This window comes from Neltuma alba, unplaced genomic scaffold (assembly GCF_004799145.2).
Source record: "Neltuma alba isolate B1F8T4 unplaced genomic scaffold, ASM479914v2 tig00010853_pilon, whole genome shotgun sequence".
Lineage (NCBI taxonomy): Eukaryota > Viridiplantae > Streptophyta > Magnoliopsida > Fabales > Fabaceae > Neltuma > Neltuma alba.
Window position 1 is genome coordinate 12,764 of NW_021635648.1, and position 16,647 is coordinate 29,410.

The window sequence follows — 16,647 nt, forward strand, 5'->3', positions numbered from 1 at the left end:
TAAGCGTTACTTAGATTCGTTTAGAGAATAACTACTCACTTTTGCCTTCATTTGTATTCATTCACTATAATAATTCAAGGAATCACTATAAGGGTTTAGGCATTACCTAAATTCGTGTAGAGAATAACTACTTATTTTTTCGTAGTCAGGAATGCTCTATGAGAATATGCCTTGTTATTAACTACAACTAATCATATAATCACTAGAACAGTATAAGCGTTATCTAGATTCGTTTAGAGAATAACTACTCATTTTTACTTAATCAGGACAAAATTGTTAATTTCTCTTAATTTTAAAAATGACAGATTGGGTCATTGACTCTTTTTGTCATTTACACAATTCCAGAACCTAATATGGAATTGTGTATATTCGAAGGGTTTTATCTAGGATTTTCCCATAATTTTATGCTAGGAATTAAATTAATTTTCAATTTTTAATAACATGATGATGCTGCACGCATTGGGAGCTATTGAATTAATTTGAATGCACAATATTGGGACTCGCTGAGGGAACTGAAAATCCAATGACATCCAATTAGCTGGAAGACAGGATTAAGAGAACCCCTCATTTGGCATCCATCAGGCATCATCAACAACAACGTCCACGATGAGGAGGAGAAATCACTCCGAACAACCGTCAGTTCAACCTTACGCAACACATGACAAGTTTGTTCCGTATCATGTGGCCTACCTACTTCCATTGCATGTTTATTTAATGAGTTAGATTCTCTCTTCAAAGCATAGCAGCAAACTTTTGAAGAGTGATTTGTTCTATTTCTCTAGTTCTTGCATTGAATTCGACTCCTACTTCTTCTCTTCATAATCTTGTATGGACATGTTAATGGTTCAATTTTTTATAAACTTCATTTTTCAAACATGTTTCAGTACTTTCACATCTTTCCTATCCCTTTCAATGCTTCTTCAAATAACTGGAATACCGTTTTATTTGCTTTTCTGTGTACCAGCCATAAATTTGAACCCAAATATTCCATCTTATTTGAGGTTTATTTCCTTTGCTTTCCATATTCCAATAGGGCAATGAAACCTTAGTGTTAGCAAAATGCTACTTACAACTATAAACATCTCAGCTGAAACATCACATGCACAGCAATCCAAACTCGATGGCACTTTAAAAGCAGGCTACAAACGTTGCAGGGGCCAAGGGCGTCTCCATCTCAGGGCTTCTACTGGAAACCTGAAATCCATAAACTGCAAGATTGATTCTCGAATGAATCTTCTTCCCCATGAAGATGAAGTTCCAGGGCCCTATAGTCCATCATAAAAACCACAGAGGAACAGAAAATATGACATGGCTGCATCTTGCAGGACACATTTTGACAGGCTTCGATCGATATCCCTCTCTTCCCAGGCAAGCCATGGAAAACCAGAGTACCCATTTTGTTCACTGAAAACCGATAGCAAATTATTTCACTGGAAAACCACCCTCCATGCCATGCCCTATTCTGTTGAAAGAAAGCTGTAGAATTAGGAGTTTAAACATTCATACTGACAACTCAAATGATCTCATCATCTCAATGGATTAAGTGCATGTTAGGCTTACATGCAAGATAAACATTTCCATGGGTAATACTCAATGAAAGAATCTCTTGCGACATCTAGCAGATCCAAGCTCCTCATACTCAGACTTGGTCACGCACATAGCTTCAAAATCTGGACTTGATGCCAACAATGATCCTCCACGCCAAACACCTAATATGGGACTGTAGAAGAAAAACAAGTTGACATGAAAATTAACAAAGACAAAACAGAACATTTCAAGAAAGATACTTACTCTTGTTGTTGAGTTATCTTCACATGGTAGTCATCAGGAACTAGAGGCCGCAGCTCCATCTCTCTGCAATTCAATTAGTATCAGTTATCTAAGTTTGAATGCCACGTTATTTATAAAAGAAGGCTATGGAGCCTAAGGAGGACAAAAATCGGAAGTACTGAATGCAAGGACTCAGGAAAAGAACCTACAATCTCTCAGCAAATTGAGGAAATAAGGTGCTTCCGCCAGTTAAAATGATGCTGACAAGAAATACAACTGGTGTTAAGAAAGAAATAAACTAACTACCCAGGAGGTATGAATGAAGCTGCAGTAACCTGCAAATAGTTCCATCAAATTCGAATACTCTGAAAGAATTACCTCTCATAGAGTACAGGGTGGAGTTGTGGATGGCAGCAGTTAATAGCTCGTACAATGCACTCTGCTATTCCAGCCTCATTCATTCCTGCAAAGCGGAGGAAACACAAGTAATAGGCAAAGGAAACTAGACTAAGATACTATCTATCCTTAAGTAGCACTAATTGCCAATAACGCCTCAATGTTCAATGGTTTCTTCATTCTTGTGTTGAAAGTATAATGCCATATAAACACAAGTTTAGCAAAAACAAAACATTTTCCTCATTAGATACTTTTAAGCAAGAGGGCAAGCAGGTTGAACAGTGTTTGAAAATAAAAAGAATTGAAAATAAAACTAAACGATACTAATCTAAGTCATTTACAGCCCTTTGATAAGGTCATAATTAATAAATTTCTTCAAGAGACTAAACTGACAGCAGATCACATTTCATTAGTGAGTAGTACTGGAACTATACAGACCTAAATCAGCAGGATGGAAGATCATTTCTGGGACAAGAAAGCGTTCATTTGTCAAGTCAAACTCCTGAAGTAGACAAATTGAATACAAGAAATTAAATTCAGTTGAGATAAATGAACATTAAACGTCAAGTAAAATGATGAGACCCACATTTTGGTCAAATCAACTCTCCTTCTTTCCTCAGGCTTTTCAGTCATTTCTGGATGATTCATATCCTCCTTTTTTTCTTTTGGAGGCAAAGGAGAATCATCAGCCAGAGTAAGATATCTGTGTACTTGATCTGGATATTTAACAAAGCCTTTTGTGTGTGTAACACCATCCGGAAGCACATATGTGCATCTAAAGAGATTTTCTTTTCCAGGTTTCCTACAGGCACAAAAGGGCAAATGAGAATCATTTCTATGACATGATTGTATTACGTAACATGCAAAGTAGACACAATTTACATAGCATAAAAAAATCACATAATACAAACATATTGACAATGGTTTGGAATTATAAAACTGATAACAATGCAACAAGCCACAAGCACTAGAAGAGATCCAAGGAGTGTATGGACATCCAATGAGAAGTACACAGATTATCCACTGGATTAAAGCAGCAAGATTTTAAAGCAATACTAAGTTGAACCATTTTCAAGTGTGAGGTAAAAATAATGTTCAGCAACAGGAAAAAAACAAAGTGGATAACCTTAATTACCTTGCAATCTGGAGATCCCGGGGAACATCAAGGGAAACAAAGCAGAGCTTCTCCTTAACATCATCCATAATAAAAGTTTCCTCCATGACATTAACAGCCCTAAAAGAAACCAACTCCTTCAGATAATTGGTCAATGCTTTGCCACCCAAATCGATTCTCTTCACAGCATAATTCAACGTGAAGTTCTGAAACACCGGTGAGGCGTGTGTGAACGAAAACCCGCAATCCACAACAAGGCTGCACTGCGCTCTAGAGACAAGACCTTCAGGCCTACGACTTGCCTCATAGAGATGAACCAAAGAGGGTGAGTCAGCCACATAAAGAGACTTAAAGTTGAAATCCTCAAAGACAAGCTCATCCATTGATCGCTGAATGGAAGGAAGGGCGAAGAGGGGCTCAGTGAGGAGGAGTGAAGAGTTTGATGGGTTTATGTGGAGGATGGAAGAGAAGAGGTGAGCCCATATCTCTCGTTGAAGTTCAGGATTTATCATATACCCTCTGTCCATGGGCCGTCGAACTGCAGCCGAGGTGAGGTCCACTTCACTGACTGAGGATGGTTCCATAGAGGAGGTGGTGGTGGTGGTGGGGTTGAGGGGGTTTGGTTGGAGCCATTTCTTGGAGGACGGAGGTCGGTAAAGGCAGTTGGGAACAACAACAGAGGGGTCACACTCTCCACCGAGGCCAGCTTTGATTAGGCCTCCACCGTTGTCCAGAACCACCACATTGTGGGGGGACATGTTAGTGACAACTCTCAGCAATGAACGGGCGTGAAAACTATTCCAATCCCCCTCGCTCTTGCGTATGCATTAACAGTACAATTCGATTCCCATTTGGCGTGACACAAGTGAGCTTATACCAAGCTTATTGATTTCAAATTGAAGTACTATGTTACCTGCGGGTCGCATGCAAGGTTATCAAACTTACAAATTTAAGAGACGACAAGTAAACGCATGATAATGCATATCAGCGAAGTATTTAGCATAAGCTACCAGTCAAGAGGACCTAATAGTTCTAAATCCACCATTTTTCTTACCGGTCCAAACTCTAAACTACAGACAAAGCCAGACACGTTATAGATTAAAGTGCTATTTTTCAAATGTATACTACTCGGCTAATACAAAGAACTACCTCTACCCTATTTCAAGCCTTCGGCTTACCTAAGAGGGAGCCTGGAGCTGAAGCTTCAAGAGCACCGCCGGCCAACGTCAAAAACCTGCGGAACCCCTCACCTACAGCAGTGAAAAGCCGGTTTCTAGCTTCTGTAACTGCATCAGCAGCCTTCGAGTTAGAGTTCGAACGATCTCAGCCGTGTCCGCGGTTGCGAAGCGAAAGAGGCGAGCTCCGGGTTTGGTTTGAGGTTCAACAGGGAATCTGCTTTTTTTTTTTTTTGGCACGGAAGATCTAAAATCAAAAGTAAAACAAAAATAATCTTACAGAATAAAAAAAATTGTAACAGGATTTTGTCCTTTTGAAACATCCGCTAATTTTTTTAGTAATAAAATATAAAGATTTCTTGTCAATTTTAAAATTGATATTTTAATTCGATTTTATCAATATTTCATCAAATTTTTTTTTAGCAAAAGCAATGCATTCATAAAAGAATACAAAGGAACAACCTGAGAAAGAGAGCAGGCAGAAAGTTGTCCTACACCTACATGGCTACTAACACTGTCACCAGCCATACAACGGACATAGATGAGTTCTGGCATTCTAGAAGGACTGACAAGGAGATTTAGAGTTTCTTTTCTTTCTTTCAGTTTTTTCTTCAAATATTCATTGTGTTTAATTTTTTTAAACATAAAATGAGGTCATTTCTTGAGGGTAGGAGATTGAAATCATTAAACTGGACAACCTATATTAATCAACGGGTTACATAGTTTTTATTGGTTCTTAATGGTTGAACTGGTTTTTTTTACCAGTTTGAGCATTGTTCGGTTTTTTCCCTCAACCAAACAGGATCGGAGACCGATTCACCGGTTTTCTGGTTGAACCTACCAGTCCAGTCCAGTTTTCTCTTCATTAGGTAAAATCATATGCACTCAAAAACTTCGTCATACTCGTCCTTAAGAGAATAATAAAACAAAATTAGTCATTTAATGACTTTGATTGTGACACTATTAATAACTTTCATTTCATGCCTCCTTCGGAGTCTTCTTGTCAAGAGTTTAACTTCCTTACATTTTTTATTTAGATGAAACTGGAACTATTTAAATTTCATTATTTTTAATTTTAACTAAAACTGCCATTTTAAAAATAAATGTCAGTAAGACCACTATATTTAAATGATCAAAATAAAAGGGGGGAAAATCCAGAATTCATTAAACTTCGCAGAAGAACAATCTACATATACACACACACAGGCATTTGTGTGTAGGTATATATACTAGGAGTGAACGAATTGAATTCAATTCCGTATTTGGGCGACTTATCAGGAGTGAACAAACCAAAATGCTTCTCACTTTCTGCACCTTGCTTTTGGTTTTCATCAAACATGGCAAACAAGTACGTCTTAATGGGTCCATTACGTTTTGGAGTCCCAACGCTGACGTGATTAATCAAATTCTGATAGTACGTACGTGCATCATCAACACTAGGCCCTTTATCTCCTCCAGCCGAAGGCCACCACTACAAAAAAATATGTTAATTCTAGCGGTTATGGTGTTACATTTCTAGCGGTTTTAACCGCTACAAATAACATTTGTAGCGGTTAACGAAACCGCTAGAAAAACAGGTGTTAGAAAAAATTTCTAGCGGTTATCTCAACCGCTACACATCATGGTCAAAACGATAGAACATTTCTAGCGGTTACGAACCGCTAGAAATTATCTGAAGGAGACACATTACTAGCGGTTACAAAACCGCTAGAAATTTTTTCCGGGGAAACTTTTCTAGCGGTTTTATAACCGCTAGAAACGTTTCCCCGGAAAAAATTTCTAGCGGTTTTGTAACCGCTAGAAACCTGCTAAACGGGAATTAAATAATTTCAGTAGCGCGCGAAAATTACTAGCGGTTATAGAACCGCTAGAAATATTTGGGAAATTAAATTTTCACACCAATTGAATTTTTAGAATGGCGGGAAAATTTTCTAGCGGTTCTTAACCGCTAGAAAGTTTGGCGCGAAATTTAAATTTGACGAAATATTTCTAGCGGTTCTGAACCGCTAGAAATGTTTACCGTGCCAGAAAAAAAAATTTATGGTTTTTCATATTATAATTTTAAAAACCATTAAATAAATTATTTTGAAGAATTTTTGTTAATTTGTATAATTAGTTATATGTTACATTTTATATATTCAAATTTTGTAATAAAAAATATGTAATTAAATTATGAATGTGTTAAAAGAAGTGAATTTAATCTAACAAGATAATTTAATTGAATATTTAATAAGATAGTTGAATTGAAGATGATATATTTTGGAATATTGAACCTATAGTATTAAGTTGATGAGTATTTGAATCAGTTGAGGAGGGCATGACAAATGTGGAGAAGAAAAATCTGAAAGGAAAGGAGAAATAAATATGTTAGTAAATTTTAAATAAAAACAAATAAAAGATACAATGAATTATAAAATAAAATTCACTTACCATAGAGTAAAGAGAAAAAAATCACAATATGAGATAGTAAGAAAAAAAGAGAGAATTATGAAGAAGAATAGGAGAGGAAGGAAAAGAGATGGAGTAAATGAATGTAGAGAAGATATGGTATTTATAGAGATCAGCGACACATTTGTAGCGGTGTTTTTGTAGCGTTTTATAACATTTTGTAGCTGTTATTCATTTTCTAGCGTATATAAAAGCGCTAGTAATTAGTAGCGGTTACATATGTAGCGGTTATTAACCGCTAGAAAGTTAGTATTTTTTATTTTTAAAATCTGAACGAATTTTAATTTACAGGTATGTATTTTGTAGCGGTTCATAACCGCTACAAATTTTTTCACGATATTGTAATTTGTAGCGGTTATTAACCGCTACAAATTACAATTTTCACGAAATTGTAATTTGTAGCGGTTAATAACCGCTACAAATTACAATTTCGTGGAAAAATTTGTAGCGGTTAATAACCGCTACAAATGAAAATTTTTTTATTTTTAAAAAATTTTACGAATTTTAATTTATACATATGTATTTATGGACGAAAAATTTGTTAAATAATTTATTTTGGATGCTGCTACTCTCCATCATCATCCGGCCTGAAAGGACATATTTTAAAAAAATTTGTTAAATTTATGTTGTATTTGGAAAAAATTAGTAATTAGTAGTTAATTATTTAAATAATTTAAGAAAAGACGTGTACCTGATAAGTGGCAAATTATCATCTCCTTGAGGAAAGAAGTCTTCAAAATTCGAGGGTTGGAAGGGTTCACTGTCGTAAATAATGTCACCATCACCCATATCGTAAAGATCCCGTGGCTTGAGGTGAACGACCATATTCCAGTCTTTATGTTTCTCGTCCTCGACATAGTAAATTTGGTGTGCCTCAGAAGCAAGGATATATGGCTCATCATCTTCAGATGCCCCCGTATGAATAAGTCTTGAGAAATTGACTGAGGTGATGCCCAAATGGTCAGTAGCGAGTCCCCGTGAAGTTGTCGTATTTGCCCAGGAGCATTTGAACAGTGTCACGGTGAAAAGCTGGTAAGTCAACTCAATAATGTCAATTAGCTTTCCATAGTAAGTGACGCCTCCAAAGCGCATATCGCCATCACTACTGCTAGCATAACATCTCGTTCCGAATGTCCCGCAAACTCCAGAGTTTTGTGTGAGCAATCCCTGATCACGTGCAACCGTACAGAACTTGAAGCCGTTGACATTGTACGCGGTAAACCTCCGTGCATGGTCTAACGGACCGAGAGAAAGAGCTCTGAATTCATCTGTGTATGGGCTGTTGTCATTACGTATTCGACGTGTAAACCAACTGGGAAACTCTTTGTGGACTCTTTTATCAATGTCAGCAGAACGCGCACGGCCCCGTAGCTGACGCCTGAGATAACTCCTAAACTCACTATAGTAAAGTGTAATTTGTTAGAAGAGTCAATAAGAAACAAATATAAAGTGTAAAAGCTAGTGAGCTTATATGATATATATACTTACTGCATGAAGGGTTCAACTTGGCTGCAATTTATCAAAACGTGTCTGTGTGCCTGGAGTTTCTCTGTAGGAGTGAGTCTGAAGAATTCATATCCTCCAACTGGTTTCCCAACAGGAGGAAATAAAGTTGACGTGGAAGGACCGGGAGGAGAATCATCTACGCGACGCGGGCGGTTAAAAGATGTCTCCATGTCATCAAAGTACCTCGAACAGAAAGTTAGGACCTCATCTCCGGAATAACCTTCTGCTATTGACCCCTCAGGCCATGCCTTATTCCTAACATATGATTTTAATTTTCCCAAGTACCTGTAAGTTAAAATTGCATTAATAATTACGAGTAAATGAAAGAACAATGTGAAATTTAAAGAGGCGGGAATAAAAGATAATCTAGTACCTCTCTATAGGGTACATCCATCGATAGTGAACTGGGCCAGCAACCTTTGCTTCTCGAACAAGGTGGACAGTCAAGTGAACCATAACAGTAAAGAATGATGGAGGAAATATCATCTCCAAGTGACAAAGTGTAAGAATAATTTTATTTTGCAGCTGATCAAGCTCTTCCGCTACCAAGACCTTCGCACACAACTTCTTGAAAAATGAACATAATTCTACCAAAACCACCGATACATCAGAAGGAAGTGTGTTTTTCAAGGCCAATGGAAGTAACTGTTGCATAAGAACATGAGAGTCATGACTTTTCAACCCAGTAACCTTTCGAGCCTGCAGATCGATACACCTTGAGATGTTGCTAGAATATCCATCTGGTACTTTTATGTTCTTCAACGTCGAGAGGAAGATATCCTTGTTCTGCTTTGTCAAGGTGAATTTAGCTGGCTGAAACTTGTCGTTTTCATCAGGCCAAGCCTCTTCACGAATTCCCCAGGCCCGTAAATCTTTTCTAGCTGCGAGATGGTCTTTGGACTTTCCAGCTTCATTGAGCAACGTATATAGCACATTATCGCACACATTTTTTTCAATGTGCATAACATCCAAACTGTGTCGTAGCAAATTAGATTCCCAATAAGGAAGAGTGAAAAATATGCTTCTCTTCCGCCATTGCATAGGTTGCGTATCAGATGTCCCACGAGATCGTCGTCCCAATCGTTCGGGATCCACACTCTTACCAAACTCGATATGAACATCTTCTAACTGCCGCAAAATATCCATACCAGACAAAGTAACAGGAGGATCTCTCTTCTCCTGTTTCCCATCGAAGCGAATCCGTTGCAATCTAAGTCTGTGCTTGGAATCAAGGAACCGTCGATGTCCTATGAAGCACCACTTGCGACTGTGTGGAAGGCGACATGGCACAGAATCAAAATTGCACTCAGGACAGGCCAACCCAGTATGCACATTCCAGCCAGACAAAGTTCCCAAACCGGGAAAATCACTTATTGTCCACATCAAGGCTGCACGGAGATTGAATAGTTGCTTGTCATGTGAGTCATATGCCTCAACACCATTCGTCCATAGGTCGAGCAATTCGTGTATCAACGGTTGCAGGTATACGTCAATATCATTTCCTGGTGCTTTCTTGCCAGGAATGATCATGGAAAGCAAAAAGGAGCTCTGCTTCATGCACATCCAAGGTGGTAGATTGTATGGAATTAACACCACCGGCCAGATACTGTAACTTGTGCTCATGTTTCCGAAGGGATTAAAACCATCGGTTGCCAATGCAAGACGTACATTTCTAGGATCATTGGCAAAGTCTGGAAATTTCGCATCAAACGCTTTCCACGCCTCCGAGTCTCGTGGGTGCCTTAACCTACCATCTAGGTTTTCCTCAGTCGCGTGCCACCTCATGTGCTGAGCCATTTTTGATGACATATACATTCTTTGCAACCGTGGTTTCAAAGGAAAGTATCTAAGAAAATAATATATTAAAAATTTAAAATACCGAATATTTTTAGAGACGGAACAAGTAACACGCTGTAATAATTTGTACCTGAGAATTTTGGCCGGTTTCTTCTTTTGCTTCTTGCCCTTTCGTACCGACTTATAGCGTGACGTCTTGCATCTCGTACAAATCTCTTTGTTGGCATCATCTCCCCAGTATAGCATACAGTCGTTTGGGCATGCATCTATCTTCTTATAGTTCAAGCCAAGCTTGTTAATAATCTTTTTTGCTTCGTAAAAAGACGGAGGGAATTCAGCTTGGGGGAAAGCATCTCCCAGTAACTCCAGCAACATAGACATCGCCTTGTCAGTCATACCGCACAAGCATTTGATGTGATACAGCCTCACCAAGAATGACAACTTCGAATACTTTGTACACCCAGAATAAAGAGGCTTGTCAGCTTCGGTCATGAGGTCAAAAAATTCCCGAGCAGTTTCGTTTCTTAGAAACTCCGGTTGAGGTCCCTCTACTTCATCTTCGTTGGGATTCGAGCTTTCGTGAACACCAAAAGCATCACGCACAGCATCATTCACGGCATCGGCCTCAGCCACTCGAACTCCCATCCGTGAAACTACTGGCACTGACTCAGCACCCATATCTAGCCGTTCCCCATGTAGTTGCCAAAATACGTACTCTCGCGGAAAAGGCTTAAAGATTAAATGTTCCCTAACAATATCTTTGGGATGCCACTTTTTGAAATTACATTTAGGACAGGGACACTGAATCTTACCATTTACGGCAGCATTGGCGAAAGCAAAATCCAAGAAATAGTTTAGACCAGCCAAGTATTGCGGAGTCGACCGGTGCAAGTTGATCCACGACCTATCCATGACTAATAATGCTCAAATTTCGTGAAAATATGCCACAGAGCTCAAAGAGAAGTTAAAATGAAATTCAGTTGAAGTGCTTCAGCTTATAAAGGAGGGTGGAGGAACGGTCATTTTTTTGTAGCGGTTACAAAACCGCTACAAATTTGTAGCGGTTTTAACGGAAAATTTCAATTTCCAGCGGTTATTAACCGCTAGAAATTCTAAATATCGGTTACAAACCGATAGAAATTTCTAGCGGTTTAACGGGAATTTTCTCTCCATCTGTTTTGAATTTTCTAGCGGTTTTATAACCGCTAGAAAATTCGGTCAAATTTGAGAATTTTCTAGCGGTTCTGGTGAACCGCTAGAAAATTTAGAATTTTCTAGCGGTTCACGTGAACCGCTAGAAAATTCTAAATTTTCTAGCGGTTCACCAGAACCGCTAGAAAATTCTACAGTTTTAAAAATATTTATTAAATTAATAAATGATTATAGAATTATTTCGAGTAATTAATATGTTTAACGTGTTTAATAAATTGTAATGTTGATGTTGTAATAAATAAATAAATATTTCAATATTAATTAGTACTTGACATAAATAAAATTATAGAAATAAATCAATAAAGGAAACAAATAAATATAAAATTTAGATAAATATCTAAATAATATATAAAACCGTAAAATTAAGATTCTAATAAAATCCGATACAATGAAAGCAAATCATGGGTGGGGGGCAGAAGCAGCATCATCGGGATCATCCTCTGCTGAATCCTCCGGCTGACGGTGGGCAGGCCGCTCAACCTGCTGGGACTGGACTGGCGGATGGCGGGGTAGGGGCGGGACTGGTGGCATGTGTAGGTCGGGGATGTCAGGAACCGAGATGTTTGGAGCTATACTGACCACCACATGACGCAGAGCCGTAGCAGCTGCCAAGAGCTGGTCAAGCTGCGTCTGGAGCTGACGATCACGCTCCTGGAACTGACGATCACGCTCCACGATCCTGGCCTCGAACTCTTGTCTGAGCTCCTCTCGCAATTCCTCTGAAGATGAGGAACCCGGCCGCTTCGCACTCGCATGAGAGCTCCCAGCAGTATATGAAGGGCCAGCGCCACTTGAGCGGGGCAGCCTAGTCGGTGTAGGTCCAAGTCCAAGCCCGCTAACTCGACCAGGGTGCTGCGGCCGGCCAAGACCCGCTAAAAGTGAGGCGGTGGGATCCAAGGCAGACCCCTGAGACTCACGCAACTCGGAATCGACCTGAGTCATCCGTGCCTACCAAAATTAATATAAAGAAGTTAATTATAATATAATGATATCTACACTGTGATATTATATTAATATTTAATTTATTACTTACCGCTATCTCCTCAACCTCATCCGACGCACGCCCGTCTCGGGGTCTATACACCATCGGCCACATCTCGCCATAAGTGGGCGTGTATCCCCGCTCCTGCTGCGTCTTTTCTATCTGTAAATGAAATCAAAGAAATAATTAGTTACAAATTAAATACATCTACATATTTAATAAATTTATTTCAAGTACTCACAATCTCGTCATAAGTGATCGCAAAGCTCCTGGATCCAGCCCTATGACGTATCGTCTGATGCCTGACGCTCCTAGCATTTCTCCTAGAAAGAGCCTGAAGCAAAATGTAAAAAAATTAAATTAAATGAGTCAAGTCGGATAAAAAATAAAGAAATTATAATTAATACAATATTATCATACCATCTGGTCAGCCGTCATCCTAAAATAGACGTAAGTGGACCAGTCTTGGTCCGGGACTCCACCAGGTACATCTGCCAGTATCTCCTGGAGGGGCCTCGTCCCGTCACCTTTCTTCTCCCTCCACAGGTCGGCCCTCCTGTTCTTCCATGCCATCCCCAGCCTCTTGATCGTGTCAGCCCTCAACTCCTCCCCCAGAATAAATTTACTCTATGATTAAAATAATAAATTAACTAAATAACAAATTATAAACAAATAATTAAGCAATTTCAATAATTAAAAACAAATAATTAGTTTTTAACTAATTTAACAATATTATAAATAAAATATAAATTAATCAAAGTTTAATAATAATTAAACAATTAAGTAATTTAAATAAAAAAATATTTTTACTCAACTAAATTTAAAATTATTATAAGTAATAAATTAATGAAATCAATAACAAATTATTTTCATTTAACTACTTTTAAATAATTTAAATTAAAAATATATATTCATTTAACTACTTTTAAAAATATTATAAATAACAAACAAATTAAATAAATAAAAAATTATAATCAAACAATTAAATTATTTGAAAACAAAATATATAATCATTTATTTAAATTAAAAAAAATTATAAATAACAATTTTATATTACCTTCATTATTTCCCAGCCTTGCTGCTTCTTGTCTGAGGTGATCTTCTTCCAGTCCTGCACGTAGATGGGGAACAGCGTCCACTGCTGACCAAGGAGGCGCACGTACTTGTTGTACAACTGGCCACCTTTCTTCGTCGGTTGGCCCAACTCATTGAGCGGCACAACCACTCGTCCGCCCGTCATCATAGACAGCTCTCTGGCTGTCAGCCTCCGATAGGACCTGTTCCCCTCAGTGTCTACAAAATTTAATTAAGAAATAAATTATATATCAATAAATTAATATAATTTCTATATAAATTAAATACTGATCAAAACTTTAAAAAGTTAAAATAAATACTTACCGACAAATTCCACCTCATAACCAGCCTGACGTCTCGGAGCAGGACGCTGTGCAGCCTGGGGATACTCATTCCCCTGATCCTGCTGCTCCTCCTCCTCCTCCTCCTCGTCAGCAGCATCAGCATGGGGTTGCTCATCCCCAGTAAAATGAGCCTCCTCAGTCCGCTCAATACCATCCTGCTCCATAAAACTGAGGATATCCTCCTCGCTCAAATCGTAGTCATGAATGCTGGGAAATGGCTCATCAGCATCATGATGAACCTCACTGGGTCCAGCTCTCTCAGGATCAACTGGGTCTTTCCCATGTCGACGAGGCATCCTAATAACAACAAATAGTAATTATTTATAAATGAAATAAAAAAAATTAATTTATAAGCTATAACATAATAAAATTAATAAAATAAAACATAAAATAAAAATTATTTATCAATAAATTACTATTTTTACCTGAAAATAAGGATCTGCAACTGAATCAGAACTCAAATATGTTTGTGAAGAAAATTCAGCAGAGCTTCGCTTCCAGAACGATTGAAGAAGTGAGAGTGTGGGGGGGGTATATATAGACCGAAACTTTCTAGCGGTTAGGCACAAAACCGCTAGAAATTTCTAGCGGTTTTGTGCCTAACCGCTAGAAATTCCCAACGGTCATATGACCGTTGGGAATTTCTAGCGGTTCACGGCCGAACCGCTAGAGATTTCTAGCGGTTCGGCCGCGAACCGCTAGAAAGTCTGGCGGTTCGGCCGTGAACCGCCAGACTTTCTAGCGGTTCGCGGCCGAACCGCTAGAAATCTCTAGCGGTTCGGCCGTGAACCGCTAGAAATTTCTAAACTCCTCGGGGAATGAAAAAAATTTCTAGCGCTTCATGCATCAACCGCTAGAATTTTTCAGTGTCTAGCGGTTTATTAGCCTGAACCGCTAGAAAGTAAACGCTACAAATTTGGCGCCAAGTTCCCGCCAAAGCTCGGGGAGTTTTCTAGCTCTAATTTTCTAGCGGTTAGGGGGTAACCGCTAGAAATGTGCGTTTAATGGTCAAACCGTCTGTATTTTGCAGCGGTTTTTGTAGGAACCGCTAGAAATATCTGAAATTTCTAGCGGTTTTCTTTAACCGCTAGAAAGGTTCCGCTGCTACTTTTACAATTTCTTGTAGTGCACCCACTTTCAGACACAACAACCTGCAAATTTTGTGCTCCTATCTTCTCAAGAGCAAAATAGAGAGAATCCAACATTGCATCAAACAGGTTTTGATAAACTTGGTCATTTGTTCCTCGTTGTCTGAACAAGGCATAGTCAAGAGGAATGTTGCTATTTGCGTCACTGTAGGCAAAATAGGGATACACATTAGCGAGAAGTGGTGATCCATTGTTGACAAGGAAAGCGATGATGGGCTTTATGTATGGAGTCGCAGAATCCTTAAACTTGCCATTATTGGGTGGGGAAGTGTTCTCAAGTAGATCCATTTTTATTGCTGTAGAGACCTTAACTTTGCCTTGCAAATTTGCTGCAGAAATTGCATTCTGAATGTTTTGGATTCCAGGTAGAATATACTGTGCTTCTACGTCACTAGGACCAATCTCATTTCCTACAGCAATGTACGTGATGTTCACATCTGAGTAGGATACTACAAATTTTCTAACCCAATCATTGGCTGATGCAGGATCAGATAGTGAGGAAAGCGTTTCCTTAGCCACATCAAGCAACACTTCAATGTTTGAACCTCTTAGGGCTTGAAGGGCTTGTTCATCTGGAAAGTATATGCGCATCCCTCCAATGCCATAGGATTTGTATAAGTCTATCACTTCTTGCCGGCTTGGTAGATGATCTCCATTTACGCCATAACACACTCCAATGGATTTCACAGCTGCATATAATATATAGAACATATTAAGCTGGTAATTCTCAAATTGTGAAGGGTCATAAGAGTTGAAAATTTTTTTTTTTTTGAATATAGATTTTCTATTCAAATTTTCATACTCTCTACATATGTGATGTATCGAATATGACTGAGGGGGGGGGGGAATCAATGAGAACGTCAATATCCCATCTGTTATATATACTTTTAATGACTGCCTCAATCGCTTTTGAACGTTTGATAGTTCTGTAAGAGAAATGTTTAGCCAGGTCTAATAATGACCTTTCTATAAGTTAGGACAGAATGATGATTAATTATAGTGCCGTGACAGAAAGAAATGTTGTTTTGGTACATCAGAGTAAAGGTCCAAAAAATAGATTTTAGGAAATACTTGAATAGAAGTTGTTAGAACATATGCATCAATATATAGATAGAGAGAGAGCAATAAATGAAGAGAGGAGAGAGAGAGAACAGACCTGTAAATTGCAGCGCAATGGACGATAGTATTAGAAGAAGCAGTACTATGGGAGACATGATTTTGCTTAACTTTCGTATTCCTTAGAAAGTTATTTATGGTATATTTTGTGCACTTCAAGGCAGCATTTATATATATAGCGAATAGAGTTTGGCAGGTCCCACTTCAATTAATGGCAAAGACTAAACTATACATCCGTCAATCACGTCTCAAAGGGAAAATGTGCGGCATTTCGCTTTGAATTCCCTCAACTATACGTTTATGAATTTCTTCTGCAACTAACTAGGCTGCTTGACGGAGAAGAGGTCAAAGTCAGTGATGAGTGGTGAATTTCTTTATTTTCTTCCTCCCAAGTTGCAAGCATAATAAACTAAAATAAATTGTTGGTTGTTCTCTATTCGGCAATTGTAAACTAGGAGCAAGGTATTAAAAATAATTATATATTTTTAATTATATATTTTAATTATATATTAAATATTTTGATTAATAAATATAAAAAATTAATTGCTACTAAAATCAAATACAT

The 16,647-nt window shown here is 38.3% G+C and overlaps 2 protein-coding genes across 2 annotated transcripts; both read right to left on the reverse strand.

The window, feature by feature from the left end:
* Window positions 1–925: 925 nt before the first annotated feature.
* On the reverse strand, window positions 926–4,429 carry LOC114759466 (actin-related protein 6-like). The gene is made up of 8 exons (XM_028948642.1): window positions 3,302–4,429; window positions 2,808–2,968; window positions 2,605–2,673; window positions 2,149–2,233; window positions 1,980–2,030; window positions 1,792–1,854; window positions 1,561–1,720; window positions 926–1,462 (listed from the first exon to the last, which is right to left on the reverse strand). Exons 1-7 carry the CDS (start codon window positions 4,036–4,038, stop codon window positions 1,591–1,593), a joined length of 1,296 nt encoding a protein of 431 aa, XP_028804475.1. The 5' UTR covers window positions 4,039–4,429; the 3' UTR covers window positions 926–1,462; window positions 1,561–1,590.
* LOC114759462 (glucan endo-1,3-beta-glucosidase-like) lies at window positions 4,346–16,195 on the reverse strand. The gene is made up of 5 exons (XM_028948639.1): window positions 16,123–16,195; window positions 14,951–15,655; window positions 5,686–5,925; window positions 4,459–4,566; window positions 4,346–4,350 (listed from the first exon to the last, which is right to left on the reverse strand). The coding sequence occupies exons 1-5, from the start codon at window positions 16,178–16,180 to the stop codon at window positions 4,346–4,348; spliced, it is 1,116 nt and encodes a 371-aa protein (XP_028804472.1). The 5' UTR covers window positions 16,181–16,195.
* Window positions 16,196–16,647: the final 452 nt, after the last annotated feature.